The sequence below is a fragment of the Staurois parvus genome, unplaced genomic scaffold (assembly GCF_062004578.1).
Source record: "Staurois parvus isolate SC_StPar_1 unplaced genomic scaffold, SC_StPar_1.0 ptg001831l, whole genome shotgun sequence".
NCBI classification, from domain to species: Eukaryota; Metazoa; Chordata; class Amphibia; order Anura; family Ranidae; genus Staurois; species Staurois parvus.
Window position 1 is genome coordinate 247,425 of NW_028319627.1, and position 17,969 is coordinate 265,393.

The window sequence follows — 17,969 nt, forward strand, 5'->3', positions numbered from 1 at the left end:
ACACAGTACAGGAGATGACCAGAGACTGCGGACAGTATAGGGGATGACCAGAGACTGCGGACAGTATAGGGGATGACCAGAGACTGCGGACAGTATAGGGGATGACCAGAGACTGCGGACAGTATAGGGGATGACCAGAGACTGCGGACACAGTACAGGAGATGACCAGAGACTGCGGACACAGTACAGGAGATGACCAGAGACTGCGGACAGTACAGGAGATGACCAGAGACTGCGAGAAGCACTTGCGCTTTGTTAATGGCCCGGCGTCTTTTGGGACCTGTCATGTGCTTCTCGTGCATGCGCAGTGGGCACCCGGCTGTCACAGATGCCGGGGCGGGAAGACTACAGCGCTGGACCGAGGAACAGGTGAGTTCCTGCCGCAGAGAACAGCTGTGCGGCCGGCCCGGTATTCTGACATGGTGGCGGCGGAAATACCGGACCGGCCGCTTTATATTCGCTCCATAAGACGCACTGACATTTCCCCCCCTTTTTTTCGGGGAAAAAAGTGCGTCTTATGGAGCGAAAAATACGGTACATACTAAATATAAATACATATATATGCAAGTTACCTAAAAATTACTAATAAAGGAATTAATGGCCAGTTCAACATTTAAACGTTTTGGAGAAAAAGTATCTGATGTGTATCTTAGTCTTGTTTTGAGGAATGTCTTTTGTTACAGTATGTATGTGTGTGAGTGTATATGTATATATACGTGTGTGTGTGTGTGTATATGTATATATATACGTGTGTGTGTGAGTGTATATGTATATATACGTGTGTGTGTGTGTGTATATGTATATATATACGTGTGTGTGTGAGTGTATGTATTTATTATAAATTGCTAATAAAGGAATTAATGGCCAGTTCAACATTTAAACCTTTTGGCATGAAAGTATCTGGTCTGTGTCTTAGTTTTGTTTTGAGAAATGTATTTGGTAAATTCGTTATCCTCTATTATTTCTGTATAGAATCAATCACAGAATGTTAGACCGGTTGACTCTGTGATGATATTCCTAAAAATGTAATAAGTTATGTGTCCTAAGACCTTTTCTAATACTTCTTTAATTCTCTCCCATGTGAGTGTGGTGATGTGAATGTACAATATGTACAAGCACTGTGTAACTTGAAGGCACTTTATAAATGCCTATAATAGAGTGAAGGAAAGGTGTGCATGCGGTTCTGGGTAGGGGGGCCAACTGAATTGATCCTCTTTCTTGCTTCTTGTGGGCAAAGCAATGGGTGCCTTTAAATAAAGAGAGAGGTCATGCTTCTATATTCAGTCTTGCTAGGATACAGGATACATTATTAAAGGATATGTTCACTTTATCTTTTTTTTTTGTTTTTTTTTTTTAAACACCCATTTTTTTGCAGGTAAAAAAATTTAAATTTACTTTTTATTTTTTTGATCCTGAAAAGCATTGCACCAGCGATGAGCAGATTGCTGGTGCCATGCAGAGGAATCCTGCAAACATCCTGTTTGGGCAAGCATATTCAGTCTGACAGGAAGACTCTGTGGACTATCACAGTTCTTTACAGCGCCATGCTAGCTCATTGAGCACTACAAGCCGGCAGCTGCAATGGATGTTGGGACTTGTAGTTCATTCATTCACAGAACTTTGTGAACGAATGACGCAGCCATGTGGCGGAGCCCCACACAGCCGTGCTGTTTTCAAAAACTGATGGCTTGTATGGGGAGTTTCTTCCCATACTGCTACCGTGCAGGGGGGGGGGGGAATAAGGCAGCTGCTACTGCAGAGATGGGAAATGTTACACGTTCCACCCTAAAACATGTTCCCAAAGGTGAGCTTTAAAGAGGGACAGCAGTTGAAATTCTTAACCTTTTTTTTAATATTTTTTAATTATGTAATTCAGAACCTTTTGGTGAATGTTGAATCTCATCCCACAGATCACTTTAAGTCCCAGCCAATCTTCGTTGACCCTGGAAGGTGATGACATTGATCGCTTTGACCAGGCCATGCAGCACATCTCCTATCTGAACTCCCGCCAGTTCCCTACACCTGGAATCAGAAGGCTGAAGATTACAACCACTGTGAAGTATGTGTGATTTCCTGATAACTTCATTCTTCACAATACAGACATGAAATCCTGCAGGAGGTTGGGTTGAACATAAATTTGGTGTATATAGAATTTTATTTGATCATAGACTAAAAACTAGCAGGCTGTGTACCTGCTGATTACATCTTTGTCACAGGCTCCTGATCCTGAAGTATTAAACAATACTTGTCATTTTATTTGGTCCTGTGTAGAGCTGCTTAGCCGAGCCATGCTGAGGAGATGCTCAGGTCCTGTTTTTAGATTCTTCTATCAGGCTCTCCCAAAGCAATGATGTGTTCACTGTGCAGGTGGTTGTTTTGAAATTTGTGGCGATGTTATGTGGTCAGTTTAGTACAGCACTGAGCTTATTTTACCCACAGAGAGCCATGACATTCAACTGAATGTTTTGGAATTTTCCAGAGCAAAAGTATTTGAAGAAGATCTAAAAGAACCAAGCATACATACTCATCTCCAAGCTGTTCCCTGACTACTCTTGGCTTTTGAACTGAGTGATCACATGACTGCTGGTCGCTCGGTTCTCAGTCTGCTTTGAGCAGAGAGCAGTGACTGCCAGTCATTGCTCTCTGCTGTGCCCCTCCAGCACTCACTGGAGTGCCAGACTGTGGAGGGGGTGGGAACGGCGGGCTCAGGCTCCCAGCGATACACTGAGAGGCCAAGCCTGCTGATGATCCAGACATTGTTGGGATCCTTCAGAGCCTGGGCCAACTCTGACATCAACTGACAGAGGGCCGGAATCTGCCGACAATGGGAAGAGAGGCTAGAGACTGAAAGACTAGGCTCCTCTCAGTCATATACGAGATACTGAATATTGCTCTTTGGGTGACGTGGCCCCTTCACAGTGTAGCATAAGAAATCAGGAAGCGAATCTATTGCTTGACCATATTGTTTGCTGCCGTAGGTGCTTCAACGAGGAGACCTGTATCAGTGTGCCCGATGTGGATGGCTATGTCATGGTGTTGCAGCCCGAGGAGCCCAAGATCAGCCTGAGCGGCATTGACCATTTTGCCCGCGCAGCCTCAGAGTTTGAGAGCACAGAGGGCGTGTCCTTATTCCCGGAACTTCACATCATCAGCACCATCACCCGGGAGGTGGAGGCGGAGGGAGAAGGGGACGAGGATCCTACTGGTGAGTTCTTCTATGTGCCCGAACTCCGAAATGGGAGGAAACACTCACATTCCCTTCAGCATTCATATACACGGCTATCTTCATTGCACCCAAATCTGACCAGATTTCCTTGTTACTATAGGGAAGGATCTCACCACTGCTTTGCACATAACTGCTTGTTGTTAGTGGAGAGGCTATTGCACTGGAGGAGATGACTATTTAAGACACGGGTGTCAAAGTGGCGGCCCTCCCGCTGTTGCCAAACTACAAGTCCCATGAGGCATTGCAAGATTGACCATTACAAGCATGACTCCCAAAGGCAGAGGCATGTTGGGACTTGTAGTTTCGCAACAACTGGAGGGCCGCCAGTTTGACACCCCTGATTTAAGAAATAGGAAAGGCGAACAACGGTCTATTGTAGTCATAAGGTTGTGCTAAGCTCACTGTAGGCTAAGGACAGGGAGGGGAAATCATATATTAGCGGGTCCTTTAGTTTGAGGATAAAGTGTAAGTCGGCTACACAGTAGCTTCCCAGGGCCAGACGCCTTCCATCCAAAACTACCAGCAGCAGCAACGTACTTCTGGTGCTGAAAAATAAATTAGTTCAACGCTAATGGTTACTTAAAAAAAACCCTCTTCACGACGATAGTACATCTTATTATACACGGGGAATCCACAAATGCATCTCGTATGCCAGAATACCTCCTCTTACCATAAGTGGGGATCTGGGATCAGTTACCATTTCGGTTTGTTGTTGCGTGTATCAGTCCATCCCAAACCTATAAATATTTTGCTAGTTTTATCCGGGTGTGTGACTGTGATGTGGATGGTAGAATATTATTATTATTATACAGTATTTATAAAGCGCCAATAGTTCGCTCAGCGCTGTACATTACAAAGGGGGATAGAACATGTGACAGAACAATACCAATACAATGCAAAACATGAGGGGATTGAGGGCCCTGCTCTTTCGAGCTTACAGTCTAGGAGGGAGGGGATGGTGGCACAGGAGGAGATAGCTGTGGGGGATGGAGTGGTAGGAAGAGTGGAGGAGGTCGGCAAGTTAGCAGGGGGTGGGGTAGGCTTCCCTGAAGAGGTGGGTTTTCAGGGTGCGCCTAAAGGAGAGAAGAGTAGGTGATAATCTGATGGGTTGGGGCAGGGAGTTCTAGAGGATGGGTGACACCCTTGAGAAGTCCTGGAGGCGGGCATGGGAGGAGGAGACCAGGGAACTAGAGAGAAGGAGGTCTTGTGAGGAGCGGAGTGTGCGTGCTCTTCTGGTGCATAGACTGATGTGAATGTACCATATAATCACAGGCAGGACTGTATCAATACAGAAATCCTATAACCCCAAGTTATGCTCAGTAGCCCCAGAATTAGTAATCTTAAAGAGTATGTAAACCCAACATTACATATTCCTGATATGTGCCTGCTGTACCATGTACTTGTATGAAAAAGTATCCTTTTCTCCTTGTATTGTCCCCCCCCCCCGCACACCCATTAACTGGGAAGCTCGGTGTACTGCTGTTTTTCCTCCCCCAGCTCTCTGTGTGGGGGAAATTTAGTAACTTATTTAAAAAAAAATTACATTATAAATACCTTTCATTTCTATTTTAAACTGAATGGGTTGTTTTACAAAGTGAGGAGTTTCCATATACTTGTACAGCAAGGCTGACAAATGGTCCCAGGATACGAATATGTACATGTGATAAGAAAGATGTCAACTGGACTTTTTCCAGACATTGAGGTGGTTTTCCTTTGATTCTTCCCCTTCAGTTCAAGAGTCTTTGGTTTCGGAGGAGATCATGCATAACCTGGACACCTGTGAGGTCACTGTAGTGGGAGAAGAACTGAATCCTGACCAGGAGAGTCTCCAGTTGGATCTCACTCACCTGCAGCAGAAAGGGCTTGAGATGACCAGCTCCAACCAAGGGATCGTCATCACAGGTTAGTCAGCACTGTGTCAGATTGCCGTAAGGTGTTACTTCGGGGAGGACACCAGGGACAGGCTGGTGAGGTTATACAGGAAAGTACCGCAAATAGAATAGAAGATCTGCAAATGTATAGTAACCCATCCAGAATCATTGACATATATCCAGCTTCAGTCCCCTGAAATTTGGTTACCGTATTTTTCGCTCCATAAGACGCACCTAGGTTGTAGAGGAGAAAAACAAGAAAAAAAATATTCTGAACCAGTGGACTGCAGACATAGTACAGGGGATGACCAGAGACTGCAGACATAGTACAGGGGATGACCAGAGACTGCAGACATAGTACAGGGGATGACCAGAGACTGCAGACATAGTACAGGGGATGACCAGAGACTGCAGACATAGTACAGGGGATGACCAGAGACTGCAGACATAGTACAGGGGATGACCAGAGACTGCAGACATAGTACAGGGGATGACCAGAGACTGCGGACATAGTACAGGAGATGACCAGAGACTGCGGACACAGTACAGGAGATGACCAGAGACTGCGGACACAGTACAGGAGATGACCAGAGACTGCGGACAGTGCAGGGGATGACCAGAGACTGCGGACAGTGCAGGGGATGACCAGAGACTGCGGACAGTGCAGGGGATGGCCAGAGACTGCGGACAGTGCAGGGGATGGCCAGAGACTGCGGACCTTTAGGGAGGGAGGGGGAGTGGGTCCCTGAATTTGACAAGTACCCGCTCCCATTTCCGCGGAGTTCTCCTGTCTATACTGTGGGCACCCGACTTTGACAGCCGGGTGCTCACTGCGCATGCGCGAGAAGCGCTGCGCTTTGTGAATGGCTCGGCGTCTTTTGGGACTTGCGCATACGCAGTGGGCACCCGGCTGTCACAGATCCCGGGGCGGGAAAGCTACAGCGCTGGACCGAGGAACAGGTGAGTTCCTGCCGCAGAAAATAGCTGAGTGGCCGGCCCAGTATTCTGACACAGTGGCGGCGGAAATACCGGACCGGCCGCTTTATATTCGCTCCATAAGATGCACTGACATTTTTCCCCCTTTTTTGGGAGGGAAAAAGTGCGTCTTATGGAGCGAAAAATACGGTACTTTGCATGTTAGTCTTTGAACTGATCCTGAACAAGCCTGCAGATCTCCCAACTGGCTTTGGAAATTCCTGTGGGGTGGCTGATGTCTGTTGCCCCCGGCTCACAGCCCTTTTTGGTAAATTACAAATGATGGGAATTGTTTATCAGGCAGATCAGTACTCCTACGTTCATTATGCAGATAGTTTTCTGCAAAGTAGATCTTCTCGCTTTCAAACACTGGCTAAAATATTTTACATTGACGTTCCTCTAACATTTTCCAGCAGTTTCTGCGTGTGATAGGCTAAACATCTATATAAAAGCTAATTATTTGTCTCTTTTTCTTAAGGCTGCAAGAACTCTGTTGACCTTTTCACTGCCAGCGGGGTTTTTTTTTTTTTTTTTACACAATGTGGTGGCAGCACACTGGGATTGTGTATAAAACTGACAAGCAAACTCCTGCCTGTCAGGTGGAAGCAGTTGGACGGCATTGTTACCGCCTGATTGCTTCCACAGCCTCCTGTAACATGTGGAGGGACTTTGTGTCCCCTATGTGTTTAAAAAAAAAAAAAAAAAAGTTAAGTAAAAAAAAAATAGTTACACCCAAACACATAAAATAGTCAGAATAAAGCAGGGTGCAGCGCTAAAATGATCCGTTAAATTGTATAGACATATTGGATTCAAACATCCTCATATAAAATGCAATAAAATGAAAAAATCACATAAATCAATTGATTTATGTGATTTTTTCATTTTCATTTTATATGAGGATGTTTGAATCCAATATGTCTATACAATTTAACGGATCATTTTAGCGCTGCACCCTGCTTTATTCTGACTATTTTGGAGGTTTATATGGTGCCTTTTTATATGGTGTTCTTCCTTTTTAATTCATTTTAATTTTATAATTTTACTCCAGCGCTCACTTATCCTGTGATTTACATAAAATAAATACCCCTCCCCGAAAATATTCTGAGGCCCCACCCCCACATGTACGAACGTAAACGTATGTGTCGGGGGCGCGCCTATGAGTAAAAATGTTGATTGTGATACACCTGTTGTGCATGTCGTCGTGCACGCCAGAGTGTGCTCAATAATTTGAGCACAAGACCCCCTCCGTAACACTAAACTGATTTCCTGTAGGGGCTTTTGAAGTGTCACCTATAGAAAATATAGGGTACTGAAGTTGTTGCTGCTACAGCGCGCTTGTCCTGCTCTGAGAGCGCATCATATGACGTACTCCCAGAACGCGCCCTCCCTTGTGCCCCCAGTGATGCGCACCTGGCGATCTCTGTGATCAGCTGATCACTTGATGAGGTAAACAGGCAATCACAGCGGCTTTTTACCACGTGATCAGCTGTGGTCAATGACACCCCCCCCCCCCCCTTTCCTGACCTGCTGGGCTGCATGCTCGGATAAGGGTCTGGTATGAATTTTGGGAGGGACCCCCATGCCTTTTTTTTTTTTTTTCTTTTTTAAGTTTGGTGTGGGGCTTCCCCTCAATATCCATACCAAATCCAAAAGGCTTGGTATGGATGGAGGGGGAACCCCACTTTTTTTTATTATTTTTTAATTGCCGGCAATTCTTTCTTTTACATTCAGCTGTCAGTGGGAATCCTGCTGACAGCTGAAACATGATGCATGCTTTTCACTACTAAAATACCGCATGACTTGATAAAATAACTCATGCAGTATTTTAGTAGCCTTTTTTTAGTGAATTTACTATTTTTCAGTGCATTCTGGGCATTTGGGAGGGTCTCCTGAGGTTAACTTGTAAAAACGCTTTTAAACACAAACGTGCATAAACGCGGTAGGTAAATGCGGCTGAACTGACGTTTTTAACCTACGTTTTCTAGCAGTCAGTTTCCAGCGGTCAGAAGAGTTTTTCAAACGCCCCGTGTGCATTAATATTATTATTATTATACAGTATTTATAAAGCGCCAATAGTTCGCTCAGCGCTGTACATTACAAAGGGGGACAGAACATGTGACAGAACAATACCAATACAATGCAAAACATGAGGGGATCGAGGGCCCTGCTCTTTCGAGCTTACAATCCATGAACCCTAATTTATTGTGTTTGCCCTAAAATTCACTTTTAGTGTGTTTTTTACTGAAATTTTGCATTTCCTAGACCTTTGTGGTAATATTATGTAAAATAAAAAATTGGAACTTCCACTGTTTTATTCTCTAGGGTGTCTTTCAGGAAATATACATTTGGGGGTTTTGTGTAATCTTTAGATCTTTAAGCCTAAAATGATGTTTTAAACGTATGCAAAAAATAAATAAAAAGCAAAAACGGCTCTGGCAGCAAAAGGGTTAAATGGAGGTCTCCTCAGAAATCCACATACCGCACAGAGGAGTAAGAAACTTTTTCATGCATTGCAGGTGTTGACACCATGGCCAACTATGAGGAGGTCCTGCATCTCATCCGCTACAGAAACTGGAATACCGCCACCTTGTTTGATCGTAAATTCAAACTGGTCTGTTCTGAGCTGAATGGGCGCTACAGCAGCAACGAGTTCAAGGTGGAGGTGAGTGTGAAAGGAGAGCAGGGGCTTTATGGATTAAAGGGGCAGCTTTTTCTGCAACTACACTGTGGGGGAGGTTTACTAAAACTGGAGCACTCAAAATCTGGTGCAGCTGTGCATGGCAACCAATCAGCTTCTGACTTCAGCTTGTTCAGTTAAACTTTGGCAATAAAACCTGGAAGCCGATTGGTTTCTATGCAGAGCTGCCCGAGATTTTGCATCGGAAAACCTGGAAGCCGATTGGTTTCTTCGCAGAGCTGCCCCAGATTTTGCATCATAAAACCTGGAAGCCGATCGGTCTCTTCACAGAGCTGCCCCAGATTTTGCATCGTAAAACCTGGAAGCCGATCGGTTTCTTTGCAGAGCTGCACCAGATTTTGCATCGTAAAACCTGGAAGCCGATCGGTTTCTTCGCAGAGCTGCCCCAGATTTTGCATCATAAAACCTGGAAGCCGATCGGTCTCTTCACAGAGCTGCCCCAGATTTTGCATCGTAAAACCTGGAAGCCGATTGGTCTCTTTGCAGGGCTGCCACAGATTTTGCATCGTAAAACCTGGAAGCCGATTGGTTTCTTCGCAGAGCTGCCCCAGATTTTGCATCTTAAAACCTGGAAGCCGATTGGTTTCTTTTCAGAGCTGCCCCAGAATTTGCATCGGAAGCCGATCGGTTTCTTTGCAGAGCTGCCTCAAATTTTTCATCGTAAAACCTGGAAGCCGATCGGTTTCTTTGCAGAGCTGCCCCAGATTTTGCATCGTAAAACCTGGAAGCCGATCGGTTTCTTTGCAGAGCTGCCCCAGATTTTGCATCGTGCGGTTTTAGTAAATAACCCCCTATATGTCCACCTAAACCTAACAGGTACCATAACATACGTATATGAAATCTGTGCAGGCCACTTGAGTTCCCACCCAACATACTGGCCAAAGCATGTGTCTGTGGATCTGCCTTTGTGCACGCGGGACGTTCATGCTGGTACAGAAAGGGGTCTTCCCTAATTGTGCCCCCAGAAGGTTGAAAGTATACAATTGTCTAAAATGTCTGTATGCTGTAGCCTGAAAACCCTGGAACTCCGTCATTTGGAAGGGGGGGGTCATACTTTTAGGGCCGGTTCACATTATATGCGTTTCTGTTGCTTTTTTTCTGCAACTAAAACACATAGAAAGTAGATGATCTGGTTTTCAGTATCATAGTTCACATCAGTGCTTGCAGTTCCAGTGCGTTCCGGTTGCAGAAACAAAAGTAGAACAGGCTGCATATTTTTCTGCACAGAACTGTACTGGAATGCGGTGGAACGCACCAAAACGCATCAAGAACGCACATGTCCCTATTTAAATTGAAGAAAAAGGTAGGGGGAAAAAATGAACTGGAATGCATAAAAACGCACTGGGACGCGTCAAAAACGCGCCTGCGGAAATTTTTTCGGAACGCATCTGGACTGCGTTAATGTAGTGTGAACCGGCCCCAAGTCATATTGTGTAGAATTGTAAGGTGGAAGGTTGGCCATTGTGTGAATGGCATCAAGGGGGCAGATACAAGCTGCCTGGGAAGAGAAGCTTGACCCTCGCTTGCCATTGGCAGCTTCCTGTGGGATTTGACACAAATGGAGGAGCTCACACTTTGGTGAATGGCGCTGTACCGCCCCCTGTGGGTGACTGATAGGGAAACCTCCCAGAAGAGTTCTTCCAGAGATTCTGTTGAAATGGTATGAACATATTTTGACATCTCATCCGTCAGCCCGGTGTGAGGCCACCACACTCATTTTTGGAGAGCTGTTTGTCCAAAAGCAAGCTGTAGCTTTTTGTGCTGCGACTGAGCCCAGTTTTACCTTCTACTCAGGGCTTGTTTACAGTAGTGGTTAGGAGGCAGTAAAACCATGCAATTGAGGCATGGTTTTACCACTCTCTTTTTAGCTGCAAAGGGGTGTGTACGTATACTTTGGCCGCATTGCTCTGCATCGCAGTGATCCCTGCTGTTACATTCAGTGGGCATTACCGAACGTGAGCCCAATTCATGTGAAGGGGGGTGCCCCACAAACCGCAGGATTCAAATGGGGTTAACGCAGATGGTGAGGAGGCGGTCCACCTCCTCACTGCCTGCCTGCTATGTGCTTTCTGAAGAGTGTAAACTGAGTGCATTTTGGTGATTTTAGAAGATATAAAGCAGTGAAGTTGTTGCTCGAGTTTGTTATATATTATAACACTGGAATATTTCTCCTAATTCAGGTTAATGTGATCCACACAGCCAGCCCTGCTGAGGCCCCCAATCACATAGCATTTCAGCCCCAGTTTGTCCACAATGCGCATCACTCCTTCGAGGATCTCTCCGGGCACAATCTGATCAATCCACACCCGACATCAGGTACTGCTGCGGTACAGTATGACATGACAGGCCCTATGGATCCATAATACGGGGCATAGTATATCATTTGTTGTGATGAAATCTGGGGAAAAAATGGCATGGCAGTGCCGGTATGCATGAATTTGTTGGTGGTCACGTGATGTTTTATCCCTTCTCTGCTTTAAAGCTTAAGTCTTTGATTCTGTGTTTTCTTGCAGAGAAAATTCTTTTTTTTTTTTTAACTCCCATATTCATTGGTATAAGGTTGTTTGTGCACACAGAGCCTGACAACCGCAAACAAACATGAATCTGTGTGTTCTGAGCGGGAAACTGGAGCTTGCTTACAGCTCCCTCTGCTGGTATCACAGTGTGACCATTGATATGACATAGATTGTGTACCGCGATATCCAACATGTCCAATGTCAGGGAGCGGATCAGTCGTTACCTTAATCATACAGTACAGGACACAGGCTTGATATTCATGGTACTTGGGTTATAGGCTGGTGCCTTCAACACTGGCAAAACTTTTGAGGACTCGCGCCTGGTTGTCCCCTCCATAATCCTACCCAACTCTTGAGAGTCCTCAGGTTTGTGCTAGTGTCCTAAGGTGATGGACCTCTTGTCCTTTTTGGAGAATTTCTATACACACAGTATTGCTGTATTCTCTCAGGCTGCCTTTTTGTACTGTGACACATAATGATGGCCTGGGGAGGGAAGGAGCCACTGACCTCAGAGCAGTCACACATGTTATACTTCTCATCCTGCTTTCTCTCCTGCAGTTGTTCCCAGCGCAGCCACCATCGTCATCGTGGTCTGTGTGAGCTTTCTAGTCTTCATGATCATCCTTGGTGTGTTTCGTATCCGTGCCGCTCACCAGCGCACCATGAGGGACCAAGAAAGTGGCAAAGAAAATGAGATGGACTGGGATGACTCGGCCCTCACCATCACCGTCAACCCCATGGAGGTCAGTGAAACACTTAGCTTTCTCCCTCATCAGTGCAGATGTAGACAGGTTTCATAGCCATCTGAGCCACATCTTGATCGAGCTGTGCTTATTGGTTTTGCTGAAAACCGTGTAATGGATATTAAAACTCGTGGCAGAATCCAATCTTTGAGTCCTGGTGAACGGATATTTGCCGACACCTGCCGATCATCGGACAGGAGAAAGAACAGAGCTCTGCCTATGTAAACAGGCAGAGCTCTCTTCTGACAGGTGGGAAAGTGAAGGATCCTGTGTCCCTGCAAAGCTGGGAACATGATCCTTCACTTCCCCTAGTACAAGCACCACCTAGTGTACACCAAGCACATAGCTAGGCACACATGGATGTGTAACCTCTTGATCACTCTGGATGTTAACCCCTTCCCAACCAGTGTCATTAGTACAGTGATCAGTACACTGATCACTGTATTAGTGTCACTGGTTCCCACAAAGTGTCAGTGTGAAAATGTCCTCTGCAGTATTGCACTCCCGATATAAGTCGCTGCTCGCCACCATTACTAGTATAAAAAATAATTCCGGTATGTCCCATGGTTTGTAGACGCAATAACTTTTGCCCAAACCAATCTACATTTATTGTGATTTTTCTTTTTTAACCAAAATATGTAGCAGAATACATTTTGGCCTATATTTATAAAGAAATTTGGTTTTTACATTTTTTTTTTTTTTTTTTTTTTAAATTCGATTTGTTCTATAGTAAAAAATAAAAAATATTGTTTTGTGTTTTTTTTCCCCAAAATTGTCGATCTTTTTTTGTTTATGATGCAAAAAGTAAAAACCGCAGAGGTGATCAAATACCACCAAAGCTCTATTTGTGGGGGGAAAACAAGGCACGACCGTGCAACTGCCGTATTGCAGCGCCGTATCGCAAAACGTGGCCTTGTCAGGAAGGGCAGGTGGATCTTCCGGAGGGTGAGTGGTTAAAGGCCCCTCTACACTTGCCTTGTCCCAATTACACATACTAATTTAATAATCCGATTCTTGCCAATTATTCTAAAACCTTTTTCATTCGTAAGAGCGCATACTTGTGTCGAGACCAGGGGCGGACTGACAACTCATGGGGCCCCTGGGCAATAGGGGATCATGGGGCTCCTGTATCCTTGCCCAAACTCAAAAAGGCCTATGGAAAAGGTACCAGGGGCATCTCATGGGGCCCTCTACTGACCCCGGGCCCTCGGGCAGCGCCCGAGTTTCCAAATGGTCAGTCTGCCCCTGGTAGAGACTGTTGATGTCAATGACCTCATGTCCCTCTTGTACTCCGTTATCATTGGGAAGGGAAGCAATCTGTCTCCCTACTTGAGAGGTTTCCCATCTCTTCCAGTCCTAACAGTAAGTGAGGAATATCTTTCGTAAAGGGGACACTAAAATACGAAAAAAACAAAACAGATTTTGGCTGGTGTTGAACAATCATGGCTGCTTCCATTGTTAATGGGACTCCGAGAGCTCTGGTGTCTGTAGAATGAGGATGTCACTGCTACTTCCTTTACAAGGTGATGACTGGTGAGGACATTTGGTGCCCACAGAGTGGATCTGTGTCCTTGTTGACTGTTGAGGGGTATGCTGAAATTTTTTTTTTTGCTCAGAGTTTAACTCTTTTGCAGCTTATTATTATTATTATAAAGGATTTATGGCGCCAACAGTTTGCTCAGCACTTTGCAATATAATGGGAGACAATACATTTCAATACAAGAGGGCTAGGAGGGCCTGATCCTGGGAGCTTACAATTATTTACAGGTGCTTTAAAAGCTGGAGTTTAGTCTTTTGTGTTTATGCATTTTGTGGTTCTTCATGAAGGTTTTGGAGGGTGTTGAGTCCAGCCAGCGGCAGGGCAGAGGAATGACAGCCTGTGGTAGGCACACATTTACCCAACACATATCGAATGGCAGTAGCTCTGCAGGGAGAAATGTTGGAGCTGCTTCCGGCAGCTCCAACATTTTAGTTGATTTCTCTTGCAGTGGGGTCACTTTAACCACTTCCATTTCGGATGCTTTTACCCCTTTCATGGCCAGGCCTTTTTTGCTATTCGGCAGTGCGCTACTTTAACTGGTAATTGTGCAGTCATGTAACACTGTACCCAAATTAAATTTCTATCCTTTCTTTCACACAAAGAGAGCTTTCTTCTGGTGGTATTTGATCACCACTGGATTTATTTTTTCAATACAAATGAAAAAAGACCAAAAATGAAAACAAAAAACTGTATTTTTTTTACTTTCAGTTATAAAACATATCCGGCATGTGTGTGCTCTATACCCGGAAGCAGGCGGCAATGTACCAGTACAGCCCGTCCGCAGTCCTTTAGGCGGTTAAACCTTCATCACTGGATGAGCCCTCCTCTACCTCACACCTCCAAGTGCACTTCGCATCATCATTGCACGGTTGGAGAAGTTGGGGCCCCAGGAAGAACTATGAAGGGCCACCATTTGAATGTGTTCTTACATGTTTTGTTTTGTTCTCCACTGCAGACCTATGAGGACCAGCACAGCAGTGAGGAGGAAGAGGAGGACGATGATGATGAAGAGAGCGAGGATGGAGAAGATGATGACATCACCAGCGCCGAATCAGAAAGCAGCGAGGAAGAGGAGGGAGAACAAGAGGAAGACCAGCAGAATGTCAACCGGCAGCAGCAGCTGGAGTGGGACGACTCCACTCTGACCTATTGATCTCCGCTGCCGTCATTTCCGCCCAGTCACCACAGCACACGCCCCCCCCTCTCTTCCCGCAGGCGCACCGTGTACAAAGTCATTCCAGACACATCCCACCTGCCTCACGGAACAACCATGCTTCCTCTCTTCTGCCTGCTGAGTGGCTGGGGTCATCATCGCTCAGTGTTCCAATCCATTCTGCAATGACCATGTCCTCTCCGAGGGACACTGCTCTTTCTGGACCACAACTGTCATTCCTTATCTGTTTTCTGAAAAATGCAAAAATTTACTGACGGGGCACAGGGACTCCACAAAGCCTGGTGATTTTATTGTTTGTTTTTTTTTTTTGTTCTCCACCCAAAGTACTGCATGGTCCAATAATGACAACATCCTCTGATACAGAAAATATAAGAACCCCTTTAACTGTCTGAGGTGCCAGTCTCCGCCTTTGGCCTTCACTGCTTGGCATCTTTGCCGGTGGCTCCGCCGATGGTGAAAGGGGGCTTGTAGAAGACTAACTTTTTAATATTTTTTGTAAATATGTTGAAATCAATGTAATTATGTCCATGTTGGTGGTGTAAAGGGGTTTGGAGTCATGAAATGCAGGTTGGCACTTGTGACAGCCTGGCACAGCCTCAGTGAGGTGATATTTTTTTGTTTTTTTTTATTTTCCCAAGGCTGGCAGAGGTCTGCAGGAGACTGTGAGGCGGCTTGTTGTCTGCTCACTGCCCAGTGATTCTCCTTGGTTTCTGTTGGCTCGGTACGAATGACTGCCTAGCTAGAGAGTACAGAGCTGGAGTAACTCCTGATGACTTCCGGGGCATCGCACTGCCTCATATGTACAGCACACGAGACCTCCATGGGACAAGGCGGCAGCCAGCTCCACGTCCCTTGCTTTTCTTAATGTCACTTTTCTGCAGAGCAGTAAAGATATAGACGTATGGGTACTTCCAGGCCCCCAGTGGGGGAGTTTTATTATTCTGTGGGCGGGAGGCATTGGTAACGATGTGAGGTTTAGTCGCCCTCGTTGGTTTAGTCGCCCTCTGCCTCGTGTAGCTGGGCGATAATATTGTTTACAGGAAAGTTTCCGATTTTTTTTGTTTTTTCTTTCTTTTTTTAAGCGCATGGGTTTGTTCGATAAAATGGCTCACAGAACCCCCCCAACGGCAAGCCTGCTTCACTGATCAGATTCAGAATCAGCGGCTTCAGTGGGAACTGTGCGCCTTTTGTATCAGAGTGTGCGCTTAAAGAGAGCAGGCGAGGAAAACATGGCGAGAGTTTGAGCGGGGCTGTCCCGGGGGTAGCGGCATAAACTGTTTATTGGTTTACTGGTGGCTGGGTAGGTGCCCGCCGCCACAGGGAATGTAGTAAGTGCTTAGTAACTGTTATTCACTGTATTCTGGGTGTAGGTAGCCATTGGCTTTCCAGCCGGCGTAGGATCCCAGCAAGCCCTGGAAGGTGTATATACACAGCGGCTGGAGAGCCATGCACTTCCTACCTCTGGAAGAATCCCTTCTTTTGTGGAAGGATTGTTAGGTATTAAATATTGACCTATTGGTAAATCATCTCTGAAACACTAAGAGACCACGGCCACCGAACCAAACCTCACCGTTGTTCGTCATAAAGCCAAGCTCTCATTGGAAACCTGAAGATCTGCCCGTTTCCTTTCCAGCAACCAGGTTCTCTTGGCTCTGCCGGGTTGCTCGGGGCAACGACAGCAGGTCACATGACCCAGATATAGTTGTAATTGTATATATATCTATATATCTTTGTGCAGGAGAAGCGTTCAAATTGGGCAAACTGGCTTCCATGACGTGTGATCGGAAGAGTACAGATATGAAAGTTACGGATTACACGGCTGATAACATTCGATTACGGATTACGCGGCTGATAACGTTCGATTACGGATTACACGGCTGATAATGTTCGATTACGGATTACGCGGCTGATAACGTTCGATTACGGATTACACGGCTGATAACGTTCGATTACGGATCACACGGCTGATAACGTTCGATGACGGATTACACGGCTGATAACGGTCGATTACAGATCACACGGCTGATAATGTTCGATGACTGATTACACGGCTGATAACATTCGATTACAGATCACACGGCTGATAACGGTCGATTACAGATCCCACGGATGATATTTGATGACCAATCGCAGGGAAGTTTGTAGCTGTGGAACACTAACAGGCGTTCGTTATTAGTACACTAAAGGATCGATGAGCTGACACCCAGAGAGGCCTATTCACTACATTGTTGGGAATGAGTTCCTGAGCGCCGCCGCTCCTCGCGATATATTTATAGAGACCTATCAATGTCACGGTTGATGTTTCGCGGTGAAATATTGATTTGTACATATTTGAATGCTGCTAGGCGTCTCTGTTTTGCAACAACTGTTAAGTCTTTGGTTCTGTGGCCTGGTGAAGGTAGTTGGGGTGTAAATGGAGGTTTCTAGGTGAAAGGACTTGACGCATTTTGCTGTCCGGACGTTGTTTTGTGATTGGTAAGTTGAAGGTGTCCTTTGTTGGAAAGGTAAGAGGATCTCGGGGGGAGAAACGTGACTTGTCTGCTCAGCGGAGGCAGCTTTTTGGTTTAATAGATACCAGCGACATCACCTGCACACACAAATATTCCATCAGTCTGAAAAAAAAAAAACCAAAAAAACTGCCTCCGCTGCGTAAACTTTTCTTTTTTTATTTTCTTGAGCAGGATTTTAAGATGTCAATCACTACAATTGGTTGTGCAATGACCAGATGTAACCAGCAGGGGTCAGCATGGTACAGGCTTCCGAGTCTCCATCTTGCACAGTCGGGAGGACTGCAGGCTTGGCTGGCTGTTTTCTGTTTTGTTTACCATAAGTGTAAATTCTTAGATTTTTACGTAAGATAAAAATGGGGGGGGGGGGGGGAGGGGCAGGGATTGTTTTAATGACTTCTGTGATAACGTGATACACATAACTGCTAGCTCTTGAATAACCGGAGGAGATTTGATCTTCTGACCTCCAGTCGTCCTGTGTTTTTGTTGTGTAGATCTGTACATCCATTTTAATCTCACCGTAGCTGCTGTACGTAGACTTTAAAACTTTATGGGGCAAAAAAAATAAAAAATATGGCGACCTGTAACACGACTGCTAAAGGCATTCTAAACTTTCTGATGCTGTATGTAGGCGCGCATTGGATGTAACTTTCAGATTTGTATATTGGTGATAGGTCAGTTTGAACAGTCTATAAGCTACAATAAATTTCTGGATCTAA

General features: G+C 45.4%; 1 protein-coding gene across 4 annotated transcripts in view; it reads left to right on the top strand.

Moving 5' to 3' along the window:
• Positions 1-17,969, top strand: part of CLSTN1 (calsyntenin 1) — a 185,861-nt gene extending 167,892 nt beyond the window's left edge. For all 4 annotated transcript variants that reach the window (XM_089664088.1, XM_089664086.1, XM_089664087.1 and 1 more), the window contains 7 exons: positions 1,911-2,059; positions 2,979-3,205; positions 4,958-5,128; positions 8,589-8,734; positions 10,951-11,086; positions 11,845-12,029; positions 14,525-17,969. In XM_089664088.1, the coding sequence (XP_089520214.1) occupies positions 1,911-2,059; positions 2,979-3,205; positions 4,958-5,128; positions 8,589-8,734; positions 10,951-11,086; positions 11,845-12,029; positions 14,525-14,722 (1,212 nt within the window). In that variant the 3' untranslated portion in view covers positions 14,723-17,969. The remainder of the gene's footprint in view (positions 1-1,910; positions 2,060-2,978; positions 3,206-4,957; positions 5,129-8,588; positions 8,735-10,950; positions 11,087-11,844; positions 12,030-14,524) is intronic.